At 39.0% G+C, this 15863-nt stretch overlaps 1 protein-coding gene across 1 annotated transcript; it reads right to left on the reverse strand.

Moving 5' to 3' along the window:
* Window positions 1–398: 398 nt before the first annotated feature.
* On the reverse strand, window positions 399–15670 carry LOC131148648 (cytochrome P450 76T24-like). Its single transcript, XM_058098498.1, has 3 exons — window positions 15131–15670; window positions 13650–14996; window positions 399–1333 (listed from the first exon to the last, which is right to left on the reverse strand). The coding sequence occupies exons 2-3, from the start codon at window positions 14559–14561 to the stop codon at window positions 716–718; spliced, it is 1530 nt and encodes a 509-aa protein (XP_057954481.1). The 5' UTR covers window positions 14562–14996; window positions 15131–15670; the 3' UTR covers window positions 399–715.
* Window positions 15671–15863: the final 193 nt, after the last annotated feature.

Genomic DNA, 15863 nt, shown 5'->3' on the forward strand with positions numbered 1-15863 from the left:
GTGTTCAAATCTTTCTGGGCTCATTTCCGCCCCTGAACTCCTGAATTTACCTTCCCTTTGGAGTTGTGGAGTCAACTTCAAGGAGCGCAGGATTAATCATGTAAACCGTAAAACGGACACGTGAATACCCAATGCGTAATCCAAAAATAAAAAAAGATATTGCGAGCTTTACTATATTTGGATCCATAGAAGTGAGAAGTAATAATTTTAGTGCCTTAATAAATTCAGATCCTAATATCATAATTTATCATAATTTTTTTCATAGTATTTCTTGACTAGTTCATTTATATTGGTTGTCGAAAAGCATACTCTATAGTATGATTAAGGATATATTAAATAAATAATCTTCAAACCTTGTCACATATTGTAAATACCCGAATTTTAATTTGCTTCACCTGTAGTCCCAAACTTTCAAAATAATCTTATTTGTATCCATCATTTGTCTCAATAGGAAAAGTTGCACAAGATTTTACATAGCACGTAAAATATACGGGTGGAAGATTTTATTCAGGCCAGTAAGTCTTCTGATATAAGACATAAGATCGGATATGAGCTTGTATTAGTCCCACATCAAATCAATCTCATTCATCTCATATTGGACCAGACCGAAATTAGGTTATATGCATTCTCATCATGAGTAAGGTTGTAAGGGTAGAGACCCAATATGAGAAATTTATTTTTACCCTAATAATTAATTAAGCAGATGTAGAGAGAGTTACGATTGGATGGGAATGGCCCTGAGAGGCTCTGCCTTCCGCAACGTAATCCCATACTTCTCCTCCATGTCCAACTCCTCCCCGCCGAGCTTCCACTCAAAGCGCCCCATCAGCGAAGCCAGCATCACGTGCACCATGCGCTGCGCCAGCGGCAGCCCCGGGCATATCCGCCGTCCGGCGCCGAACGGTATAAGCTCGAAATCCATGCCCTTCACGTCGGCCGCCTCCGGCGACAAGAACCTCTCCGGCGAAAACGAGTTTGGTCTCTCCCAAGTGTCTGCGTTGTGGCCAACGTCCCACACGTTGACCAACACCTGTGCGCCCTTTGGGACACGGTACCCCATAATTTCGACGCTTGCTTCGGCTTTGTGGGGCACCAGGAAGGGCACTGGTGGGTGCAGCCTAAAAGTCTCCTTCACGACGGCTTGCAGGTAAGGGAGCTTTGAAATTTCTGATTCTTCTATTATTTTAATTTCGCCCTTGTCTTTGTCGTCTTGGTCAGAGATTTGTTTGAGTTCGGCTTGGGCTCTTGCCATGACTTCAGGATGACAGAGCAATTCAGCCATGGCCCATTCCACTGTGCTCGATGTAGTGTCGGTCCCCGCCACGAATAAATCCTACGACAAAAGTGATCCATCCAGTCATCCAGATATTTTTTCTACATAATGAAAAATGAATTATCGCAAAGCATATGTTTGCATTGCCAACTTTTTGTTTCAGAATACTTAAATATGTAAAATTAATTTTTATGAATTAAATTATTTATTTTATACATAATTTTTAAGTAAAACTAAAATGAGTTGGCTATGTACATTTAAAATATAATAATAAAAATAAAAATATATTGAGTTCCTTAAATTTTGAAAAAAAAAAGCCTTTTAAAGATATTTTTACTATTTTTTTTTGTCATTTTAATATTGTAGTACTAAAAGTTAAAGTAAGCTTTGTGATATAGCGGTTTTTTTTTATTATAGTATTTTTTAGAATGTAAATTATTTTTTTGTATTTTTATTATTTAAATTATGTCTTTTAAATATAAAATTCTTCGATAATGTTTTTATTTTATTTTTATCTATTTCTAAGAATGTTTGGAAAACCACCAAACTTGTGGGTGATAAGAATTATGTATTTATATCAATTGATAAATTACATGGGGTAATTACATAGGAGAGTAAATACTCCAAATTACAAGAAATAATTGCATGGAAGATAAAAATAAAATAACCTTCATAAATGATCCTCAACACCCACCGCAAGCTGAGCATTGGATTGGAACGAACGTGAAGCTTGGATATGAAGAATTCAAAGAGAGGTCGAGACGCACTTTTTGTAAGGACCCGAATAATAATGAAATTTAAATAATAAAGAGAGAGAAAGGGAAATAGAAACAGAAATAGAAGGAGATCGTAGACTTCGTCGATGAAGGCTTCAGAAAATTCGTCGACGAAGACTGAAGTTCGTCGACAAAAAAATATCGAGAGGGGGATTTTGAGTTGACTAAATTTCGTCGACGAAGACTGGATTTCGTCAACGAAGAAATACCGAGATGGGGATTTTGAGCTGACTAAATTTCGTCGACGAAGACTAGATTTCGTCAACTAAATTTGTGAAGAACTCGTTGACGAAGGTCAGGCTCGTCGACGAATTTTGCTGTCTATAAATACTAAAAATCCGATTTTTATTTCATTTAAAGCTTCCTCTCTACTCTCTCTCTCTCTCCTCTTCGGCGCCCTCACTCTCTCTCTTCGATTTTTGGGCTAGTTTTACGCCAGATCGAAGATTTGAGGCTACCACGACCCTCCTGGTGAAGTTCTCTGCGAGTTTGCCGGAACAGATCGTTGGGAAAACGAAGTTGGAAATCATCCCTGAGTTGAGGTAAGGTTTTTTAAGTCAAATTAGACTTTGTGATAGTTATAGGAATTGATGTACGCATGAAAATACTGAACTTTAATACTGAAAATTTTGAGTTTCAGGGTATTGAGTAGGAAATCCTACAAGGGGTCAGGTTAGGAAATTTTATGGGCTTTCTCAGTAGTCAGGTAAGGGAATAAACTAAAGCAGTTATTTTTCATGCAAACTATTATTGAATATGAGTAAATTTATTTTCAGAAAAACATATGATATATCCGTTTATTGTGAATGAAACAAACGATTGGGAAAATACTGCTATGATGATTAAAATGTATATGTATGTATGAGATGCCCGAAAATCATGATTTTAATATGACTTTTAACAGAGCATGTGTGGCATGAATATTATTTTACGTGAAATGAGATATGATATGAATGTTTTTACGAGTAAAACACATTTTCAGGTATTTGGAAAGATGGGTTATGTTATATTGAGTTGACGAATATATGATAAATAAGTTATTTTCAAAATGTAAATATCTGAAACGTATCTAGCGCGAGGCCATATTTATGCTATCGGCACGAGGCCGTATTTATGATTTTGGCACGAGGCTATGTATTCATGTTATTAGCGCGAGGCCATATTTACTATGATTTTGGCACGAGGTCATATGTATGATTTCGGCGCGAGGCCTTATCTATGTTTTCGGCACGAGGCCGTGATGATGTTATGTATGTTCATGTATTATATGTTATTACAACCAGAATGTTAGTTTAGTTCAATTTATGGCTCGGTACCATAGCTATATGTGCAGATCAGATATCTACTTCAGATTTGTGCTAACCATCCCACGAGGAGATGGGAGATGTATAGTCGATGTGGCTTTCAGTAGAGTGTGGACATCTACCTGGCAGTCCGGACCAGGGTGTGGCGGGCTCATCATACTTACAGACATATTTGATTCGGCAGTGGTTGGCCAACCATTGTCGGGTCCCACCTTCGGGCTACACAACCTGTCATGGGGGGTAATACATGACACCAGCTAGCTAGTCATCCTGGGTTGATTTTCAGTATTATAGTTATAGCAGATGTTTTATGTACTTTATGAGTTATTAACAAATATGAAAAATGTATGATTATTCAGTATGATATGATTATTCCGTATATATGTAAAATGCATTAAATGTTCATATTGTCATACAGCTGTATTTAGTTTATTTTCCCTTACTGAGAAGTGTCTCACCCCCAACATTAATATATTTTTCAGGAAACCCAGAGAAGCCGGCGAGTCAAGGCCGCCGTTGAGTGAGTGGAGCTTCCCTACTAAAAGGGTAAGCGTTGAACAAAGATTAGGAGAATTTTGTTGTATGGTCGTAGTGCCATTTTGATATTTTGAGGGTTGTATATATACATGTACAGAATTACGAAAAGTAGTAAACTCTGGTATTATGTTTTATAATTGGATGTTGAGATTTTATGTTTACTGCTGCTAGGTTTTCCGCTGTGTTTGATAGATGTCCCCGTTACCCACGAGTTCGGGTTGACTATTTTATTTATTATATTGTATTTTATTGAGGGACGTTACACTTTTGGTGAAGATGTCAACAACTTGCAAATGAGAAGGCACATATTAGGTGCAAAGTTTACCAACGAAAACAAGTTCGCGAAGAAAGTGACAATTTAACTCAACATACTTGACCCGCTTGTGAGAAACGAGATTTGGAACCTTAGGAAGATTGCACTCTTATTGTCACAAAGTAGAATAGGCTGCTTCGGAAGAGGAACTTTGACATCACGAAGGAGATGTGTGAGCCAAATGATTTCAGCAGTAGTAAGAGCCAAGACACGATATTCAAATTCACAACTGGAGCGAGAAACAATAGGTTGTTTCTTTGCACTCCAAGGTACCAAATTGTCGCCAAGATAGATATAGTAGCCAAAGGTAGAGCGATGAGTGTCAGGGCATCCTACCCAGTCTGCATTTGAGTAAGCAACTAGGGTACCAAGAGTAGTAGATGAACGAAAAGTGAGGTCATAATGCAATGTGCCTTTGATGTAGCAAAAAAATACGTTTGACGGCAAGGAAATGGTCTTTAGTCGAAAAATGTAAAAATTGACTGACAGAGTTGACAACATGGCTAATGTCAGGACGTGTGATAATCAGGTATTGAAGAGTTCCAACGAGAGATCTGTAAAGCATGGGATTCAAAAATAGAAGACCATCAGCAGATAAATTCTAGGAAACAACCATTGGGGTGGAGATTGGTTTGTTGTCGAGTAATTGAGCTCGCGTGAGAATATCCCGTACATATTTTAGCTGGCTAATAAGAAGACCATTAGTGGTGGAGGTAGCTTCAAGACCAATGAAGTAGCCGAGAGAACCCAAGTCCTTAGTAGCGAACTTAGAATTGAGCTTGCAAGCAAAACTGTCAAAAAGAGAAGAGTTGTTGCTTGTAATGATGATGTCATCAACATAAAGAAGCAAATAAATCATGCCAGGCTGCTTATGGAAAACAAAGAGGGAGGTGTCTACACGACTGCAATAGAAACCAAGTTCAGTGAGAAATGAGCTGAAACGTTGAAATGCTGAAACGAGACACGAGGGACTTGCTTTAAGCCATAGAAAGCTTTCTGCAACTGACAAACATGATCAAGGAAACAAGGATCAATATATCCAAGAGGTTGTTCCATATAAACATGTTCAATGAGATGGTTGTTGAGGAACGCATTTTTTACGCCAAGTTGGCAAAGAGGCCATTTGTTTGTCACAGTAAGAGAGAGAACAACACAAACAATGGTAGCTTTGATGATAGGACTAAAGGTATCACTGTAGTCTGCATGTAGCCCTTGGCAACAAGACGGGCTTTAAGACGCTTGATGGATCCATTGGGCTTTAAGATGGTGGTAGACTCTCTGTTTCTCTCTCATGACTTCAAACAATACCGCCAATAAGCTCCCAGCAATCCCCTGTTACGACTCCTTCAACACCACCTTCGTCCAAGCCGAACCCTCCACCTTCTGCGCCATCATGCAGTGGCTCACCGCTGCTGCGAACGACCCATCTGCTGAAAAGCTCCCTGTCACTGTCCCGGCGAGGCATGTGGCTGCCAAACCTGCATTTCTAGAACCCCAGAGAAAATGGAATTCTTGTCGATGGTGGTGCCACCGCCTGTATCCACCTGCAATGGCTTCTCCCCATCTACTGTTTGAATTTTAATGCTTCTACCTTTAATTTGCTTATTAAAGCGTGCAAATTTATTTATTTATTTATTTTTCCCATGAGATAAAAAAGAAAGCGTCAAACCCACCAACGCAGAGGAAGTGTGTTTGTGTGATATTGTAAATTGCAACTTCCACTGGGAATAGCAACATATAAAGGGTAAGTAACATTTAGTCTAGATGATTAAAATTAAAGCTCGGGACTTTTTGTAGAGAAGGTTTGGAAAAGTAAGCAAAAAGTGAGCATTACATACACATGTTCAGATCAATAAATTCTCTCAAATAAACGTCGCATTTACACACGCACACCCAAAGACAGAGTGAGAACTGTTAAAAGTATGAAGATAGATCAAAAACTGCATAAAATTTTGACAGATTTAATAATTTCCAAAAGAGAACACGAAATCCATAAACATCCCAAAATAATTTGCTAGCCAGGCTTGAAGATTTTGAAAATGCACAACAATAAATGCAGAAGAACAGAGGCTTGATCTATTGTACCAGTAATTACAGTAGTGTAGCAACAATGACAGCAGGAGCCAGACACTTCTGTAATGATGAACATACTAATAGATTCTTAATTTTACACGGCTGAGGAGAAAAAAAGAAGAAGAAAACTTCATATTCTTAATTCAAAATGAAATTATCTCCATCCAATCCCCACCTAAGCCACCAAGGCCTAGGCCTGGTATGGTGGGTCAGATTTGTGTTTCCGTCCCAAAGAAAAAAAAAACATAAAATCAAAAAAAAAAAAAAAAAAGTCATGCCTCCACAAATGGACTTCCTTAAATCTTTATAATTAATCTAGGTACACAAACCTAGACAGCTCCTGTGCTTGATCTCCATACTTCTCACGCTCTGCCGCCACTCGTGGCGCTTGAAGGGCGGCCGATGGGGACCCATTTCTCCTACGTCCAGTTTGGCAGCGACGTGCCTCGTCGAGATGGTGACGGGGAGCTTTTCGGTAGATGGGTCGTTCACGGCGATGCTAGTGAGCCTCTGCACGACGGCGCAGAAGGTGGAGGGGTCGGCTTGGACAAAAGTGGTGTTGGAGGAGTCGTAACAGGGGATTGCTGGGAGCTTATTGGCGGCGTTGTTTGAAGCCATCAGAGAGAAAACAGAGAGTAAAGATATAGAGACGGGAGAAACAAAAAGCAAAATGGAGAGAGAGAAGAACATGTCCATGCAAATGTCCATATAAATCTTGCTCGATGGGATTTGCTTAAATCTCGTTGGATGGTTTGGCAAAATTTAGTTGCCACGCATCAGCACACGAATTTTCCTGATCGTTTAAATCTCGCTGGACCAAAGATTACGTGAGCATCATTTTAGGAATAATTGGCATTATTTAGAGTTTTTTTCCCGATTTATCCTTTTTAAAAAATATATTTTTTGGAAAAATAATTCCTAGAATGACTCTAACATAATCTCGCTACTTGGTCCAACGAGATTTAAACAAATCTTACTGGACCAAGTAGCGAGATTTACCACGTGTCATGCCCAAGATAAAAATTAGCAAATCTCACTACTTGGTATAGCAAGATTTGCCTAAACACGCATCTATATCAGATTGGGTTGCCATTTGAATCTCGCTACTTGGTGTGGCGAGATTCGCTAATTTTTTGTGTTCTTCTTTCTTATTTATTTATTGTAGACACCCCAATTTTAACCAGACCTTTTTGAGGAGACCTCATGTCAAACCTTCCCACACTGTTTGTGGATCCCCACACATCTTTGTAGATCTCACACTGTTTGTGGACCCCCACACATCTTTGTAGGTCTCACGCTGCTTGTGGACCCCCATACATCTTTGTAGATCTCACGCTGCTTGTGGACCCCTACACATCTTTGAAGGTCCCACGCTGCTTGTGGATCCCGCACATCTTTATAGGTCTCACACTATTTGTGGACCCCCACACATCTTTGAAGGTCTCACGCTGCTTGTGGACCCCACATGTCTCCATTGGACCCCACATGATTTGTGGACCCCACATCTCCTGGTACATTAGTTCGGATTCCCACATCCGGTGCACATTACCCCTTTTGGTACGCTAGCTCGGATTCCTACATCCAGTGCACGTTACCCCCTCTAGTACGCTAACTTGGATTCCTACATCCAATGCACGTTACCTCCTTTGGCATACTTGTGTCTACTGGCTCGGGTTCCTATAACCCTCAAATGGCTTATGGACCCCACATGGCTTGTGGGCCCCACATGGTTTGTGGGCCCACATCTTCTAGTACGCTAACTCGTATTCCTACATCCAATGCATGTTACCTCCTTTGCATGCTTGTGTCTGATGGTTCGGATTCCTATAACCCTCAAATGGCTTATGGACCCCACATGGCTTGTGGGCCCCACATATCTCCATTGGGCCCCACGTGATTTGTAGGCCCCATCTCTCCTAATATGCTAGCTCGGATTCTTACATCCAGTGCACGTTATCACTTTTGATACGTTAGCTCAAATTCCTACATCCGATGCACGTTACCTCATTTGGCATGCTTGTGTCTGCTTGCTCAGGTTCCTATAACCCTCAAATGGCTTATGGACCCCACATGACTTATGGGCCTACATCTCTTAGTACGCTAGCTCGGATTCCTACATCTGGTACACGTTACCCCCTTTGGTACGCTAGCTCAGATTCCTACATCCGGTACACGTTACCCCCTCTAGTATGTTAGCTCGGATTCCTACATCCGATGCACGTTACCTCCTTTGGCACGCTTGCGCCTGCTAGCTCAGGTTCCTATAACCCTCAAATGGCTCGTGGACCCTACATATCTCCATTGGGCCTCACATGGTTTGTGGGCCCACATCTCCTGGTATGCTAGCTCGGATTCCTACATCCGGTGCACTTTACCCCCTTTGGTACGCTAGCTCAGATCCCTATATCCGATGCATGCTAGCCCAGGTTCCTATAACCCTCAAACGGCTTGTGGGCCCCACATGGTGCGTGGACCCCACACATCTCTGTTGGGCTCCGCACAGCTTCTAGGACCCTCATATTATTATTATTATTATTATTATTATTATTATTATTATTATTATTATTATTATTATTTATCTAATTTGTCAAATGTAAGCATGTTTTGTTCCCCCATCATCACTCACCACATGTCATGTTTCCTCCCTTTATCATTATTCCCATGCTATATTCCCTTCATCATTTTTCACCCCATACTTTGTTCCCCTCATCATCATTAACCACATGTCATGTTTACTCCCTTTATCATTCTTCTCATGCTATATTCCTTTCATCATTCTTCACCCCATACTTTGTTCCCCCCATCATCATTCGCCACATGCTTTGTTTCCTCCCTTTATCATTCTTCCCATGCTATATTCCCTTCATCATTCTTCACCCCATACTTTGTTCCCCCATCATCACTCATCACATGTTTTGTTTCTCTCTTTATCATTCATCCAATGCTATATTCTCTTTATCATTCTTCACCTCATGCTTTGTTCCCCCATAATTACTCCCCTATGTCTTCTTTCTCATGCTTGCCTCAAGCTACGTCTATAAATAACCTTCTCATTCCGAGCACAAAGGAGAAGAGATTTTTCTTGATGGTAGGAGAAGATTTCGAATATTGAAGTCTTATATTGTGAGCTTGTGAAGTTTTGTTTTTTTCTCTTTGTGGATAAGGAGTGAGGTTACGTTTCATTCTCTTAGAAGATCAAGCGGACAACCGATCCTGTTTCCTGCCGGGTCGGGTCACCCTATCTCAAGAAAGCGCTTCGTAGTGCCTCGAGTTAGAACTCATGAACCACCCTCGGGAAGACGCTGTAGACTAACCCCTGCAGATTCACAGACAGGAAAGGAAGACCGGAGGAGAGGAAGACGAGAGGTAAAACTAATGGACTTTCTTTTCCTATGTTACATCTCTGCCCCCTTCTCGACCCAACTTCTGTCGGTTTATTTGATTTTGTTTCAATTTTTATAACTTCCTTTTAATCCATAAAAAAAACATTAAAAAAAAATTTTCATAAAAAACACACAAAAATTCTCAAAAAAATTTAAAATTTTTTAAGACTTTGAAACTTGTTTACATTTAAAAATTTTTGAAGAAAATTCAAGAAAGTTTCCAACGTGTTTTGCAAATGTTAGATTTGTTTCCTTACATTCAAAAATTTCAAAAATACGTTTTAAAATCATATCTTCAAAACTATGACTTTCATGGCTGTTGCCTCAAATTTTGTTGTATTCAGAAGAACATTGGAAAACTCCGAAAAATCAATGGTGTCAACCAAGACCTTAAATTGGTTTTCCCCCAAATCGGTCAACATTTGACCGGTTCACCCTGATTTTCTCCATTTCGCTTGTATACTATTATTATATCTAGAAAATTCACAAAAATTACAAAATTTTTAAAAATCCCAAAAATATTTTCACATTTTGATTTCAACTGATTTTATATGTGTTATTTTGAAAGTTCAGGAAAAATCACTAAAATCACAAAAATCATTTTCACACTTAGGAAAAATCACAAAAATATCTTTTTACGCACAGAGAATCATTTCAATCCCGAACAAATTTCAAAAATCTCCCGGAATAATATTTTTCCTACTTAGAAAAACCTATAGATTTCAAAACCCCCGGAGCGTATTTTATATCTTATTTTCGATTTTCTTCCCAATGATTGCAACCAAGGGCATTGACTCTTCGGAGTATTGGATTGCCCCGGTTTTGAGGGAATACTTATGAGGTATTTTCATTCTTTTGATTTTTGAAAGAGAGTAGTTTTGAAAGGCTTATTAAGTTTATTTTAATTTTTTATTAATCTGGTACCATTTGTAAGAACAAGCGCGAAGGGGGTACTAATACCTTCCCCTCGCGCAACCGTACTCCCAAGCCCGACTCTGGTGACGTAGGCCGATTCTACCCCTAACGGGGTAGCAATCAAGTGTTCTAACCACACTTCAAAAGGTTAGTGGTGACTCCTTCACACATGTTTTCCACGAAAAATCATATTTTCAAAATACACATTCATTTAATCTCAATTCGCAAGTTGAACCCATTTTTAAACCAGAGATTGGTTCTCTAGGCCGGGTCCGAGACATCGTGACATTTATTATAATAATGATTAATGAAATTATTGGAGGGAAGAATCATTTATTAATTTAAATTTTCACATAAAATAAATTTCATTTTGTAATTTAGTTAAAAAATATTATTTTTATCATAAATTAATATAACAGTCATATATTATAAATATATACTAATAGCAAGATTATATTTAATTAAATAGGAAAATTTTATATTATTTTATTGAGTATAAAATATTTAAATATTAATTAAAAATAATAATTATTAAAATTGTTAATCATTTAGAGAGACTAATTAATTGATAATAGTAACCTTTTTTTTACATCCTATTTAGAAAAAAATGAAAAATGGGAAAAAAAAAAGTAAAAGAAATATAAGAGAATTTAATTTTTCATATTTCATATCAAGAAAATTGAGGGAAAAAAAAAGTATAGCAAAACAATGCATAAAAATATAATTTTAGAAATGATCAACATTTGAGTTTTTCGAATTTTTAATCGTATAAAATAATTTATCATTTTTTAATCATATCTGATGTAAATAAAAAAAAAACAAATGAACATAGATTTTCTTAAATTTTTATTTTCTATGCTTTCCTTTTCTTTTTAATATAAAATATTTCATTGAAATGAATCTTAAAACATACATGTCTACTAAAAATCAACGAGTTTAATCCAAAAAATGAAAGCCCAATTCCACAGTAAATGATAATACTTGGACTGATTTGATAGTCAAATAGGCACTAGAGAGATGGTATGAACTGTGCCTTAACCGCAATGAAAGAAAGCGTCTCTCTAACTTTTAAATGATCTGGCCACTATCTTTGAGGTTGTAAAGTTCAAACTATTCTAATTAAATAGTCACGATTAGTGTTTTAGAGGTTAATTACGACTTTTCATTTGACGAAATAATTTAGTGATTAAGTAAAAAAAAAAGTTGAAAAGGAGAGCACAAAAAATCAACAAATCTCGCTACTTGGTGTAACGAGATTTAAGTAACGAGATTTAAATGTCAGCTCAATCTGATCTAAACGTCTGTTTAGGCAAATCTCGTTAGACCAAGTAACGAGATTTGCTGATTTTTATCTTGGACGTGACACGTGACAAATCTCGCCATTTGATCTAGTGAGATTTATTTAAATCGCGTTAGACCAAGTATCGAGATTATGTTAAAGATATTTCGAGAATTATTTTCTCAAAAAAGATACTATTTAATATATTTTAAAAAAAATTTGGAAAAAAATTTGTATTATTTAATATATTATTATAAATTAATAATAAATTAGGGGAAAACTCATTTAATTTGTGGGGATTGGTGGCGGGTACAGGCGCGGCAGAGCAAAAAGAAAACGCTATTTAATGTATGGGCGTTGATGGCGGCTATTTAATGTATGCGGTGTTGATGGCGGGTGCAGGGAAAGATTATTTAAATATGGGGCGTCGGGGGAAGAGCAGGTAGGTGTGGGAAGAAGTATGTGGAGATGTTAGGGAGAAAAACATTTAATTGGAGTGAGGAGCGAGGGCCGTAAGCGGAGACGTCAGGGAGAGAGAAAAAAAGAAAAAGGGATATTTAATTGGAGCGAGGGCCTGCGCTCACACAGCTGCAGCGAAGAGAAAAACAATAATAATATTTAATTCTGGGACAGACGTGAAAGACGGGAAGAATATGTCGCCGGCGAGGGGAAATGTCACGATGTGGAGTCGTCGGCGGAGAGGTCGCAGAGACAAGTGGCTTCCGGAGCAGAAGCAGAGTAGCACGGTGGCGAGCTGGACGAGCCAGTTGGATTCTCCGGTGAATCTGCAAACGACGGCGCGATGGTTTTGGTCGGAAAAACAAACGGGCAGCACCACCACAGGAGAAGGAGGGGCTCGGCTGCGTCCAGTAGGGGAGTCAGAGTCAGGGTCAGGAAGAGAACTGTGAGTGAGAGAGAGAGAGAGAGAGCGTGGATCGTTTAGGCTGATACGAGTGTTTGGAAAATCACCGAATGGTAAGGATGGTATGATAAATTAGATTGGATAATTACGTAGTAGAGTAAATACTAACAATTTCTATAACTTATTCAACCATTTTTCATTGATGTCTCCAATAATTACTCACTATCACAAGAATTATTTCAAATTTGATAAAATATGATTGACAAATTTTATTAGAATTTTAAATTTTCTAAAAGCATTTTTTAAGTTTAAAAAATAGACAAAAAATTATTTTTTCTCATACTAAAATCTTTCTACTTATTATAAATTTATATGAATCCAATCATTAGAGGGTTACATGAGAGAGAAGATCAAAACTATTCTTTAGTCTAGCCACATGAGCTAATATTACCAAAGTTAATAATTACTTTTTTCATAAGATTAATATATATATATATTCTAAATTTTTTCAACAATTATAATGAATAAATACTTAACTACATAATTGTTGATTATATATATATATTTATATATTATCATTTTTATTGAACAAATTGAAAAATGCTTTTATCAAAAAAGTTGAATTGACTAACATTATTTCTTGTCACAAATTTTTAACAATTATTTATTTTAGCTAAAAGTCAAAAACAATAATAAGGTAATAAAAAAATTTACTATACAAAATAATAATAAAAAACAATAACAAGTAAACAACATCATAATGCCCTACTACATATTTCCATATTTTTTAGATAATGACGAAAAGTATTTACTTGAAAAACACTAAAAAATTAAAGACCTACCTCTTAATGTTTGTTTATGAGAAATAAAAAAAATAAAATAGGAATCGAAAAGGCAATGATAATTAATTAAATTCATAGTTAGAATTACCAACCAGAAACAAATGCTTCATATCATCGCAGCTGAGTTCATAGTCGCTCGGTTCTTTGCTGAGATCAAGCAGGGCATCCAGTACGTCGACGTTTCTCGCCGGAGAATTCTCCTTCGACGATGACGAACCTCTTGCTGCCAACCGTTGATTAATGATCTCATCAAAAATTCCCAAAAGTTTTCTCGCATACACCGTCGTCCGCCGCCGCGCCCCTTGCGGATCAATCCACCGAAGAGCCGGGAAATAATCCGCCAGATTAAGCACTCCCGCTTCCTCCATCACACTCCGCACCAGACCCATGAATTCCTGCGAGCGCTCCGAATCATAAGTCGCCAAATCAACGGAAAAGATGGTGTTCGACAGCAAATTGAGCGTCGTCGTGAAGGCAGCTTCGCCGATGTCCACCGCCGTGCCGCTCCGGCACCTCTCACCGACGTGGTCGACAATCTCCCTCACCTTTTCCCGGCGAAGGGCGCGGCCGGCTTCCAGCCTTTGCGGCGAAAACAGCTGCAGGGCGCAGATTTTCCGTAGCTCCCTCCACCGCGTGGCCGACTCCGGCAGCCATACCACCGAAGCCTCGTGGTGGCGGAGCGCCCGGACCGAGTCGGTGACGGTCCGACCGGACAAGGCCCGGTCGTGTTTTTGCAGGGCTTCTCTGGCGGCCTGCGGAGAAGATATGACGACGGAGGTGATGGTCCCTAGCTTCAGGGACATTACGGGGCCGTAGGTTTTGGAGAGATCGGCGAGCGACACATGGGGTTTGCTGCTGAGGCTGAAGATGTTTCCGACGACCGGAAAGGGGCGGGGACCCGGCGGGAGTTTGCCGGAGCTTCGGCTTGTGGTTTCCGATAGGAGGACACGAAGGCATGTCCATGCAAAAGAAACCAGGAGAAGAATTAATGCTGGGTAATACATTTGTGATTGGTATTTGCTATATATGAGAAACTCCTTGCTACATTATATAGTGATAGAGGACCATTGGCCGCCAGGGAAATTATAAGGAGAGCCGGCCACTCCACGTGGAGCTGCGCCTCCCCGTACAAGTTTGACACGTGGCATGTTATCCCTTCTTGGCTGCTCTCAAAAGGAAAGCCCAGATGCTGCTCTCAAAAGAAAGCCTTCTTCGCTGCTCTCTCCCATATCTCCCTCTTTCTCTGATCTTCGCCCAGAAACTTGGAGAACGCGATGAAAAAAGTCTGAATCTGCAAACTCTGTTCCAGCCTCTCCGAGCTTCCTATCACCACTTCCTCCACCGGTCCGCCTACGCCGGCAGCAATCCTAGCTTTACAATGGGGTTCTCTGTTTTCTCGTCTTCTTCTTGAAGCACATTCTTGGCCTGGAAATCGGGTCCTTTGAGGGAAAAATATAAAATAAGTTAGGACTTAGAGAGTTGAATCATCAATAATGATCATCATTAAAAAAGCACAACAAAGCAAATATGAAAATCATACAAGATATTCAGATACTTAAAAATAAATCCATACCTATAATTATCATGTACACAATAAGCACACCAATATTGTTGACTAGAACAGATACTGATTGCATATTTCAGTTCATTACTCTTTTGTATTTCTGCAAATTTTGAATGGAGGGTTTTGGATGTACGTGCAAGAATTAGAGTCATCGGTTTGTGATAGCGCAAACAGAGCAAACGCAGTAGCCATGCGTTTTCCGATAAAGATTCAACCTATCGATTCATACACAGCATCGATACGGAACGAGTCCGGCAAACCTGTCTCGAAATTGCGCCTCAAGAGGGTCTTCGATCGGCGGTTCACAAGCGTTTAAAGGACTTCATCTGCGGATAAACCTGGCGCAGGTGAACCGCAATATATCAAAGAGGAAGGGACTGAGTTCGAGCCGAGCTGTGTGTGTTTTGATAAAATGGTGCAGAATTTCATTTGAGGACACAACGAGAAGCCGTCGACCGTGAAATGTGGCCGTAATCGCTGCAATTGCTTCAATGGAAACAGTAGTAGCTCCGACGACGAGTTTGATGTGCTTGGAGCTTTCAGCGAGTCACTCCCCACGGTTGCATGCAAGTGTTGTGTAGTTGGAGTGAGGACACGTGTGAGCCGTAATCTGTAAGCTGGACACGTTTTGTGTAGCTGTAAACCGGATATTAATGGTAAATAAATGTAATTCCTTAATTTTATTTATTATAATTTATTCCAACCATCTATAAAAAGAAAAGCTGTTGAGAGGTAATACACA

Source organism: Malania oleifera, chromosome 2 (genome assembly GCF_029873635.1).
Source record: "Malania oleifera isolate guangnan ecotype guangnan chromosome 2, ASM2987363v1, whole genome shotgun sequence".
Taxonomy (NCBI): Eukaryota; Viridiplantae; Streptophyta; class Magnoliopsida; order Santalales; family Ximeniaceae; genus Malania; species Malania oleifera.

Coding starts and splice junctions, on each gene's coding strand:
- LOC131148648 (XM_058098498.1), bottom strand. CDS start 14,561: ATGTATTACCCAGCATTAATTCTTCTCCTGGTTTCTTTTGCATGGACA. Junction 1,334..13,649: donor ATATGAAGCATTTGTTTCTG/GTTGGTAATTCT, acceptor CTTTTGTCGTAG/GATTTATTCGTGGCGGGGAC.